The 11,505-nt window shown below is 33.7% G+C and overlaps 2 protein-coding genes across 3 annotated transcripts; both read left to right on the forward strand.

Moving 5' to 3' along the window:
• Positions 1-307: 307 nt before the first annotated feature.
• LOC130821628 (uncharacterized) lies at positions 308-872 on the forward strand. The gene is made up of 3 exons (XM_057687415.1): positions 308-408; positions 535-596; positions 658-872. The coding sequence occupies exons 1-3, from the start codon at positions 308-310 to the stop codon at positions 870-872; spliced, it is 378 nt and encodes a 125-aa protein (XP_057543398.1).
• Positions 873-4,321: 3,449 nt separating this feature from the next.
• LOC130820231 (MADS-box protein JOINTLESS) lies at positions 4,322-11,072 on the forward strand. 2 transcript variants are annotated; one of them, XR_009045138.1, is made up of 9 exons: positions 4,371-5,141; positions 6,721-6,799; positions 7,626-7,690; positions 7,772-7,871; positions 7,961-8,002; positions 8,244-8,285; positions 9,107-9,258; positions 10,332-10,420; positions 10,850-11,072. XR_009045138.1 is itself a non-coding variant. In XM_057685522.1 (8 exons), the coding sequence occupies exons 1-8, from the start codon at positions 4,960-4,962 to the stop codon at positions 10,866-10,868; spliced, it is 681 nt and encodes a 226-aa protein (XP_057541505.1). In that variant the 5' UTR covers positions 4,322-4,959; the 3' UTR covers positions 10,869-11,072. The 2 variants fall into 2 exon arrangements, 1 of the variants encoding a protein (XP_057541505.1); XM_057685522.1 differs by lacking the exon at positions 10,332-10,420 and having other exon boundaries at positions 4,322-5,141.
• Positions 11,073-11,505: the final 433 nt, after the last annotated feature.

Raw genomic sequence — 11,505 nt, forward strand, 5'->3', positions numbered from 1 at the left:
ACAACATTTATTATTTCTTATCTGCTGCTAGCACAAATGCTTGACATCAAAACCACAGCATAAAAGGGCCAAAAACCCGTAGCACTTGACGTTTTTTCCACTAGTGTTTGCTCCAAACTGTCTAAAGTTCTTCCTCACTTGATCTGTCAGAATCAAGGAGCCTTTGTTTTTGGTTGAAGTATCATTCATAATATATGTCAAGATATGATTCAGACATTACTTCAGGAAGAACTGTTCCCCCAATTGTTTGATTAAGGTTGACCTTCGGAAGGCCTATGACACTATGGATTAGGAGTTTATTCAGGATATGTTGATTGCCTTGGGTTTTCCTCTCTGCTTTGTGAAAATCATTGCTGCTTGTCTAACCTCTACTACTTTTGCTCTGATTATTAATGGGAAGCCTCTGAAGTAAGGCTAAGCGAGGGTTAAGACAGGATGATCCGATGTCTCGTCATTTATTTGTATTGGGGATGGAATATCTTTCTCGTATTTTGAAGTGCTCTTGCCTAATCCTTCATTCAAATTTCATCCTAGATGGAGACCGCTTGAACTCACTCATTTGAGCTATGCCGATTACCTCATGTTATTTGCAAAAGGTGATTTTTCCTCTATTAATATCATCCTTACTTGTCTTGATATTTTTTCTCAATCTTCTAGTCTTCATGCTAATTCTTCAAAATCAGACAATTTACTTGGCTGGCATTGGTTCGATCCAACGGGATGATATTCTCAGCAAGATTAATTTGCCCCTTGGCAAGCTCCCCTTTAGCTACTTGGGTGTGCCCTTGAACTTTAAGAGTATCTCAGCTCATGATTTTCAAAAGCTTGTTGACAAAATGACTTATAAGATTCGAGGTTGGCCTTTTGTGTAGCTTTTGTATTGCTTGTTTGGTTTAATGAAAAAAAAACACAGAAAGAAAAGAAATTTAAAAAAATTAACACAGATTGTATCATAAAAATAATAATAAGAACAAAAAAAACCCAAAGCAAATACAAAACGAAAAAAAATTGCGGCACAAGAAGAAGAGATTAGAAAAGGAATGAAGAAGAAAGGGAAATTGCGGCACTAGGGCTAATGATGAAAGCTGAAGATGAAGGGTTATGCGTGACTTTCTCTCTCGTCTAGAAATAACTGAGTAAAAAATGAAGCCAGGAAGGAATGAATAACCGGGGCTGTGTTTCTTGCGAAAAATCAGAGAAGATGGAAAGGGTTTCGAATTACTTGAAATGAAACAAGAACAAATTGTTGGTTTACGTCTTGGAGTATTAAATGAATACAAGTTCTTATGATAAGATTTTTTTAGAGACCATCTCTAATTGATTAGCTCATTATCATCAAATATGATCGACTCATATTCAATCATCTTATTAGTTATTTTAATAAAGTTATAAATATTTTAATAAAATAATTTTATAAATACATGGTTTCATATATTTAGAGTTAATAATCAATAGTCAATGTTTATTTAACTACTTTTAATCGAATTAGATAAAAATTGATAGGACTTTATAATTTTAATTTCTGGTCAAACAAGTAAAAGTAACAATGTAATAATGATCACTAATTGATTTGCATTTTCACTATTTTGCTTTAAGTAAAGGAACCTCATCATCAATTAAAAAATGACTAACAACTTAATCTTATACTGACTTGATTAATAGTAATTAGTAATTCGCAATTCGTAGCCGAATTCTACTTGAAAAATACCCGAACCCGATCTGCACCCGGTAAAACCGAACCAATTATTAACCGATGACAACCCGAGACCGATTGAAAGTCCACACGAACTTCAACCGACACAGAACTGATGCTAACCCGATAGCTCGAATAATCGATCTTCAACCGAACCGTGACTAACTGACCCGACCCGAGTGTGACCCGTTGCAACACGCAACCGAAATATAACCAATCCGAAATACAATCGAATCGAATGATACCCATCCGAAACCGACCCGATCACGCGAATGAACACCTCTAGCAATTGTCCAATCTCTATTTTCACAAATTTGAGAGACGGTTCTAATTGAGTTGAGCCAATATATATATTTTAAAATATTGTAGATAGGCATTAAGAATGATGTAAGTTGACATTTAAGATATTGAAAGTATGCATTAAGAATACGGTAAGCATTAAAGATAATGTAAGTAGGCATTAAGAATACGGTAATTAGATATTAATCTTTAATGGACTAGGTTTAAGATACGTCTCTCAAAGAGACTAGCTGCTCTATTTTCTTCTAAATTTGACATAAAATAATTTTTATTCTAACTTTGACGTGAAATAATTCTATTCTTCGTATTTATTTTAGATTCCCAGTTCTAAAATTATTAATTTGTCCAATATTACATATTATTTTGAGTAATTTTTCCTATAGAAGAATGCATAAAAAACGCAAAATAAATAAAATAAAGCTTTACTAACCCGTTAGTCATTACAATGTGTGAAATAAAGCAAACATCTAGACTCTAACAAAATTGTACACTTGAGTATATTATCAACTAACCCGCAAAAACTCAATCTTTGTGTCTACATTTGCAACAAGATAATTTACGATCATTATCATCAAGTATTAAGAAAATCAATAAACAGATTAATACACATGCATACAAACGGGTTTAAACTGAAATTTGAAATTGTACAAAGAAGTTTATATTTATCTTTAATCAAGATCATTGGGACGAGATTTCATAACTTGAAATTACTTACCAAATTAAAACTACTAATATTTGACAAATATGTCAAATTCATTAGACAAATAAAAACTACTAAAATTAAGGTATTTAAAATAGACCCGATAATTAGATATTTACATGATGCAATTTAATCCGACTTCAAAATAAATTTCAAATAATTTTAAAAAAACAATGTGACACAATATGCAATTTTAAATCGACTTAAAATATTTGACACAAAATTAACCCGATAACCCAAATCAATTCAAAATTGGCAGCGCATATTGGATGCAAAGTACACAAACATTACAGTAATTCATTACCCAATACGAAATTAGAACTACAATCATTATTCTAGTCTACACTCTACACACAAATTACGCAAACACTCATACAGGTACAAAGTATCCATTACCTGCTATAATTCAATTATTGTAATTCATCCATTACTGTGTAACATGGGTGGATCTAGAAAAAAAAAATCAAAAGATGTCAATATTAATAATATAAAAAAATTACATTATAAATATTTTAATTACGATAATTATTCATATCGAATTTTAATTACATTTATTATGGTAAATGTATAGCAAAAAACCCTAAATCGATTATGAATTATCTAAACTCTTATTTTAAGAAATTCAAACAAATTACCTAAATCATGATAGAATTAAATTACTAATCAACTATAACTCTAATAAATTCCAAAAAAATAAATATAAAACCCTAAATTCAGAAATTTACCATCAATTAAACCAAAAACCCTAAATTGAATTACAAATATGATTTGAGGTATTGTTTGACAATTAACATTCAAAGAAATGAAAAATCTATAACAAATTAGCAATTAAAATTAGACATTTAGGGAAAGAAAGAAAAAGAAGAAAAAGTATATACTTTGGTACTGGTGGTGGGAGGTGGCTGCCGACTAGAGGAGGGGCAGGGGCTGAAATGCAGGAGGTTGGAAAGACGACAGTGGGCTCTGGAATGGAGGTTTTCCTCTAAAAATCAAGAATATAAATACAAAAGAAAAAACAAAAATTAGGATTTTTCTTTCTCTAAAAATCTAACCCCTAAGGTTTTTCTCAAATCAAAACCCTAAAAATCAAACCCTAAAATACATGCGATTAATGTGGCACATATTGTGCGACTCTACCACGGTCTAGTCGCGTATTTGTGTGACTCTACTGCGGTCTAGGCGCGAGTTTTATTCGACTCTAGCACAGTCCAATCACGCGTTTTTGTGCGACTGGGTCCACTAAAAATCAAAGGAAGCTTTATACGATCATCCTTGGACACTAGACTTCAAGAACTTTTCAAAGATATATTATATGCTTAATTTCGAAAATTGAGCAAGAAATGACGATTGTAAAAAATTGCTTTGATTTTTAGTGGGACCCAGTCGCACAAAATACGCGACTGGACTGGTGTATGGTCGAACAAAACACGCAACTAAACTACGGTAGCCACACGAAACACACAATTGGACTAGAGACGCATATTTTGAGATATAAGTTTAACCGATGCATATTTTTTTAATTTTTTTTATCAAAATTTAATTATTTACTTTAAATTTTTCGTTCTATCGTATCTTAGAAAAACTTATACTCCTGGTAACTATCATCAAAACAAACATGTTGAAGTTAGCCCGTAAAAGACGACTATGATATCTTGAAATGACCCCATCATAAAAGCTATGCTTCACTAAATTTGGCCATAGCTCTTTTGATCTCTCTCTCCTGTCACACATTTCACTTATAGGGTTCCTAACTTTCTATTATTGTTTGGGTGCACTTTAATATCCAGAGAGATTGAACCCCATAAATTGGCATCCAGTAAGATTCAATAATTGAGGGTCGAGGACCAAACCCTAAATTCTCCTTTTTATCCCTTTGCGCGGTAACAAAAACCCAAATTGTTGAATTGGTTAGATTTTTCCATGTTCCCTTAATCTGTCCTCTGCAATTAAAAAATGGGTTCTTTTAGACACCTGCTTGTTAAAATTCCTAAATGAATGGTTTTTAAAAAAAATAATTTTGCTTCCGTCATTTCTTGCTATCAAATCGAAACATTAAAATGGTCATACCCCATTTGATGATTTCCCTTTCTGGGTGATGGGTTTTTCTGGAATTTTGATTTGATTAATTGTGTTTTACACACTGGTTTATTCTGTGTAAAGGAGGGAAAAGGGTGGTAATCCTGTCGGCGTGGTGATTAGGTTAAATTTCAGTTTTTGGAGTTGGGTAGATAAAGAGAGAGTAATAGAAGGGGAAAAAACAGAAAAAATGGCAAGGGAGAAGATAAAAATTAAGAAAATTGATAATACAACAGCTAGACAAGTGACATTTTCTAAAAGGAGAAGAGGATTGTTCAAGAAGGCTGAGGAGCTTAGCATTTTGTGTGATGCTGATGTTGCTCTTATTATCTTTTCTGCTACTGGAAAACTCTTTGAGTATTCCAACATCAGGTTTATTTCTTATTTCTACTTTCTTTAATGGTGTTTTAGCTTTACTTCAACAGTTCAACCATGTAAGGAGTTGAAAAAAGGGGATCGCTTTTGTATGAACAAGAGGAGTTGAGATTACTGGAAAACTTACATGGGAAAGTTGAGATGTTTTGAGACTTGGGTTTGTTTGTAAATAACTACTTATTTAAAAGTTTATGACCAAGAATGCACCTTTTCATGTTGAACTTTGATTTAGGAGAGAGGTTAAGGTAGATGTACGTGAAGAGGGGGATTGGTAGAGATTATGTTTTTCCTTTCACAAATTCTTGTATGAGATGATCATCTTTTGGGGGTGAATAATACAAAGGTGTATCGCTGCTGAAAGATAATAGGAGTGTCTCTTTGTCTGCATAATTAGCATTTAGATTTCCTTTTAATATATTTTGTTTTAAAAGGATAAATATGAAGTAATTCTGATGAAAGGGTATACACTTTACATGACAGTTTGTTTCAGTGAATAGTTTGGCAGTTAGCTTGTTTCACAATTAGGTTTATTGGCTATATATGATGAATACCCTTGTTGGCTCTTGCTGCATGGCCAAGGTTCACTTAAGTAACTATGAGTCAAGTCTCTCTAAGTGTTATAGTGTAGCAAACCAAGCTCAGTTTTCTGCTGTGAGCTAGTTTGTTTCATAATCTTGGCTTTCATTTGAAGCCTAAGTATTACAACTCGTCTTGTATGAGACCATCTCATGGTGAGACGACCTCAAAACAAGAAGCCCATAACCTAAAATTTTCTATTATTATGCTACTTAACCCAAGTATGAGATATACATGTCTCACGGTGAGACTATCTCATTCAAGAATTTGTGCAAGTATTATTGTTGATCATGAAGTAATTAGTTTGAGCTTACCATGCATCTTGACTAGCTAACTGAGCATACCTTGTGAACTTTGACTTCCTAACTAGGTGGTCTAAATATCGCGGGAAGGTTAAGATTGTTACAAGAATATCTGAGCTGGCTGTTTACACATCAGACATTAGTAGTTAGAGAAAGGACATAAAGCCTTAATTCTTGTTAATTTGTTTGTTAAGCTAGGATCCTCATCCATCGTAGGATGCTATATGGGTTCGATATTATTGTTTATGTTAGCGATCAAATACATACAAATATAACTATGGAAAGATTGAATGTGAGTCACTCTATAGTTGAAGGGATTCATTAGACGTGTTGGTTGAACAAAAGCTCAGCCAACAATGATGGACAATTAATAAAGATTATGAATTTTAGATGCAACGGCAGAAAAAAATTAAACCTTGCGAGGTGTTGATCTTAATGATTTGATGTCATTTGAGCTTGTAGCTTGCACTTTTCCTTGCAAGTTTGATGCCTATGTGATGATTATATTTGCTAATTACTTCATAAGTGCCTTTGGCCCCTTAGACTTAACTATATCTTCTTGTTTTAACTCTTCTATCTTTGGCATTATCATACTTTCTATGAGGAATATTTGTTATACTTAATATATCTATGCCAGATAACATTATATTAATGAAGCTAACTTTACTTGATCATCCGCATTGTTTCTTGTGATGAAGTATGAACACCATACTTGAAAGACATAAGTTGCACTCGAAGAACTTAGAGAAGCTGGAGCAACCCTCTTTAAGGTTACAGGTAAGGTTTCCTTCTGAGCTAAATGCTAAAAAAGAGCTTGCTTTGAATCTTGAAAGGGTGCAATTAATCTTCAGCTACCGCTATTTTCTTACGATGATATAAATTCTATGTGCCTAAAATTTAGGATGGGGTTGTTGAGTGTATGCAGACTTGAACATCATTTCTTTTACATCATATATAGTTGATAATTGTATTCTTCATTGGTGAGTTTATGTCATAGCTCAAAAACTTCGTTTATACTTGAAGATGAAAGTAGGTTTAGCTTTACTGTAATCTTTTAGGATTGCATAAAGTGCCAAAAATATATGTAGCTTTGATATATGTGAAGTAGAAAAAACTAGGGGTCCTGGATTATGTCTTCCGTTTTGCATTGTTTTCCTTGGAAACGCAAAACGCGAAACTATGCCTCTTATTAGTGTTATGGATGTATTTCCTACTTATGATCAATGTATTTGGACAACATCACTGCCCTATCTTAGCATCTATTGGATCAAATTTCATTTCTTAAGTTTCCAAAATTAACAATAAATCATCGTTTCTCATTTCTCGTTTTTCATTTCATTTCTCATATCGAATCGAAATTCGTTTCGTGTAACATCATTATTTTCTACCGTTAAAGCCCCCAAAAATATGACAAGTAGAAATTATACTGTTCATTTTGTGGTGATTGCCTAAGAGCTATTGATTTTGTGGGTAATGTTTTGATGTTTCATATGCTTCTCCTCGAGTTGATTGTTTGAAGTTTTTCATAATTCAAATTTTTATTTACTCGTCAATTTTCAAATGATTCTTCTGTTTTTTAACAATTCATATTTTACATTTTTAGCTTGTTGAAAATGGCAACTACACTATGTTGAATGAAGAGATAGCGAATAAAAGCCAACAGCTAAGGTAATTTGATGCATGCCTTTTCTATAGGATCTCAAAATTCTCTTTACTAGGCCTTACACTGTGTTCTTTTTTCGGAAACAGACATATGCGCGGGGAGGAGCTTCAGGGATTAAGTATAGAAGAGTTGCAAGAGCTGGAAAAGTCCCTTGAGTTTGGATTAAAACAAATAATTGATAAAAAGGTTCCTTAGAGAGCTTATCTTGCTATTTGATGATACTCTAGCTTTCTTGGCTAAGATTATATTTTTATCCTTTGCTTGTATTCATCCAGGGTGAAAAGATTACTAATGAAATTAACTCGCTCAAGCAAAAGGTTAGGCACCCTATAAGCATTCTTTCATCCTTGTCATATGTGGTAGAGAACAAGATATGGTGTAACATCTATATTTCTTCCCATTTTAAAAAAATATGGAGATTTACTTTGAATGTACAAGAAAAGTTTAGTGTTCGTGGAACAAAAGAAAAATGTAACATCTTTGTGTCATATTTGTTTTTTATTGACAAAATTTGTTTCTTCCCATTTTTTTAATTATATTTTATTATTTTTATTGCAGGGTATAGAATTGACGGAGGAAAATGAGTGGCTAAGACAGCAAGTAAGACTGGTTTTTTCTCAATGTATAGAAGTATTTAATTAATGATGTTTTCTTAGATGATAGTAAAATTTAATTATAGGACTCTGAAAGAGAATGGCTCGGACCCAACAATGATAGAATAAGATGTAGAAGATGAGTGAAAAACAGAGCATAAACAAGAGACACAATAAATAACAATGTGTTTATGAGGTATCTATGGATACCTCCCCCTCAAAAGATGATTTCTTTCATTAATATATTCAACAATACACTAATGATAAACCAAACACACTTGAGAATAAGCTCTCAAGATAGTGATTCCATTCAACAATGAAGATCACGCACAATCTAATACAAAGAAGAAGAAACTCTAATGGTTCTCAAACCCTAGCCTCTCTCATGTGTATTAGCCTCACTCCCATGTCCTAATGATGCTCTAAGACCCTCTTATATAGTCCCATAACATATTAGGAAACCTTAGGACAAAACCCCACTACAAACCGAGAACAAAACAGATTCTCGCGTTTTTGGGGTGCTGTAGTCCGCTCGACCTGGTCGAGTGAAGGTTTAGAGCCTTCTGTTCTTCTCGCCAGCTGCTGCCTCGATCGAGCACAAGTCATACCTCATATTGTGCACTCCCTTGCCTTCACCAAGGCCTCCCTTATGCACCATACCCATATCCTTCGTTGAATCATCACCATGACAAACCGAAGGCTCTCTTGTGTTGCTCACAACACCATCACATTTGGTAGATTGGACACTTGTTCTAACAGACTCTAAACAATTTGATTATATTACTGTTAAGGGTCTTATTGTGGAAAAATATGCTTACTTTCCTGAAGGTGCTGGAAGTCTCTAAGGGGATACAACAATCTGCAGATTCTGAGAATTTATGTTATGAAGACGGCCAGTCATCTGAGTCAGTCAGTAATGGAAGTAGTTCTGGTCCTTCACAGGATAACGATGAAAGCTCAGATACTTATCTCAAGTTAGGGTATGTTCAAATGCACTTCAATTCTTATCTATATTTTGTTTTAAAGATTTTTTTTTTTGGTGATCATGGAGGTCTAAGTTTAACTATTACCATAAGTAAAAACTAACTTGGGAAAAATCAATTTTGTCAAAATGGCTTAATAGATTGATATTATGGTGTGACTACTTTTTAAAATATTTCCATTAGTGGGTTTGGGTTAAGACTTTTTCCGTATTAAGTAAATGGGTCGATCCGACCTTATCTGTTTACTGAATGAGTTAGGTTTAGGTAAGCCTAAAACTAACATGTATAAGTATAACCCACTTAAAATTTTAATCCTGAAACAAAACTTGTATAACTCATTTTATTACACGAGTTAAGTTGGCATCGAGTGAATTAATCCATTTAATATTTATTTTTCATAGTAAATACAAAATGAACAACTTACAAAATAAAAGTTTAAAACTGAGGCCTTAAAAATAAGATAAGGAAATGCTTAAAACTCTAGAATGGAAATAGAAACTCTAAAAGGGTTAAGTGGTTTGAAATTAAGTTGACCCAACTCAAGATTGTGATTTTTAACCCAATTAACAAACGGATTAGGTTCGAGTCAAGGGGTTTTTGACTTTATATATATTCGAACAACATGATTTTTTTGACAACCTATATGGTATTAATACGCTTATGCAGTTTTACCAGTAGCTATTATTCCTATTCTTCTGAATTTCATAAACCTCATATACCCATCCAGCTTAGAGCACCTTTTTCGCAGCTCAAAACACTTAGATGTGAAGAGGCACCTGATATAATTCCTTTGCTGCATTTGGGAGTTCCTAAGTCCAAACCATCATTCTACCTGTTGCAACCATTTTCTGTTGAAATGGCTGTCAAAGAAAAGATGATCGTGTGTTTCTCGCGACGAATCACAGAACAAGCATTTACCATCATCACAGGATCCATAAGTATACAATTTGTTGTTTTCAGCTTCCGCTGCTTAGCCAACTAAGAGCGATCCATGTTTAGGCCAGGGACTTTAGGTTTCTGCCCTTTCGATTTTTGATAAACTCCCCGTACTGAATATTTCTTATGCACAGGCCAGGCGTTGATATTTTTCATTCAGCTCGTGCATAACGACCCACACAGATGTTTCAAAACCCAAAGATTGTCCGTTTAATGAGGACTGGTAGGCTTATACTCTCACCAATCTGATAATTTGACATCGTTCATGCATCCGTTTGACCCAAAGATTGTCCCGCTTAGCTTCTCTATTCCACAACATAAAATTCCGAATTCTGAGAATTATGGATTGACTTAGTGGTTGAAGGCTTTCTCTTTCATCATTGTGACAATTCTCACCCCTCATAGGAAGAATCGGTTATCCCTCCTCTTGCCTGTACTAGATTTCCATGCCTTTCTCCTATCCGAAAAAAATCCTAATTCCAAGACCACCCTCTTCAGGAGGGCACATAACCTGATTTATAGGCCCTGTATGAGTATCCCGAGTCGTAGTTTCATGCCATTATAAACTCCAATTATCTCAACAAATGACTTGATTCTAACGATTGTGTTTATCTTCGGAATTCTAATGTTTGAAATTTGAATTTCGGTGCAGATTGGCATGGTCTGGCTAGATGAAGAGACCATAGGAGATCACTTGCAATCTTGTATCTATTGTTAACCTATGCTCCTTCTGTGTTCGTTACCCGTATAACTGTAATGTTCTAGTAATGTATTATCCTTTTGTACCCTTTAGCCAAATAAGAAATGTAATGTTATGGAGCTACTACTAAAATGATAAGTAATATGCTATCAATAGAAGCTATTGCGTTTTCTTATCTTTCTAATTTTAGCATGAAGACTAGCCTTAATCCAATTTTAGGGCATCAAGAAGCAAGCGGAAAGCATACAGTTTTGCACGAAAGAAGCAACTACGAAGGATATAAATGAGAGGGGGGAACCCAATCTATTTCATGTTCTATTTGCTAAATAAATGATCAAGATTAGTTATAAGATGCAAACATAGGAGGTTTCTTTTAATTCATTTAAAAATAAACGGCCCCTCTTGTATGATACCGTCTCATCGTAAGATGAGTTTATACAAAAAATCTATTATATTAAAAGTTGCTATTATTGAGCTATTTCACTCAAAAATGGACACATTTCACAGTGAGACCGTATTATACAAGAATTTGTGTAAAATAAATCCATTTAAAGACCCATCAAGTTACAAAAGTTTATAACAAGATGCAACTATTATTTTGGATATTA

Source organism: Amaranthus tricolor, chromosome 8 (assembly GCF_026212465.1).
Source record: "Amaranthus tricolor cultivar Red isolate AtriRed21 chromosome 8, ASM2621246v1, whole genome shotgun sequence".
Classification (NCBI taxonomy): domain Eukaryota; kingdom Viridiplantae; phylum Streptophyta; class Magnoliopsida; order Caryophyllales; family Amaranthaceae; genus Amaranthus; species Amaranthus tricolor.

Bases quoted from the DNA above. Each gene is read 5' to 3' on its own strand.
- LOC130821628 (XM_057687415.1), top strand. From the start codon at position 308: ATGTTGATTGCCTTGGGTTTTCCTCTCTGCTTTGTGAAAATCATTGCT. The intron at 409-534 runs GTAAGGCTAAGC...ATTTCATCCTAG, and splicing joins ATTAATGGGAAGCCTCTGAA to ATGGAGACCGCTTGAACTCA. The intron at 597-657 runs GTGATTTTTCCT...TCAATCTTCTAG, and splicing joins CCTCATGTTATTTGCAAAAG to TCTTCATGCTAATTCTTCAA.
- LOC130820231 (XM_057685522.1), top strand. From the start codon at position 4,960: ATGGCAAGGGAGAAGATAAAAATTAAGAAAATTGATAATACAACAGCT. The intron at 5,142-6,720 runs GTTTATTTCTTA...CTTGTGATGAAG, and splicing joins TTTGAGTATTCCAACATCAG to TATGAACACCATACTTGAAA. The intron at 6,800-7,625 runs GTAAGGTTTCCT...TTACATTTTTAG, and splicing joins AACCCTCTTTAAGGTTACAG to CTTGTTGAAAATGGCAACTA.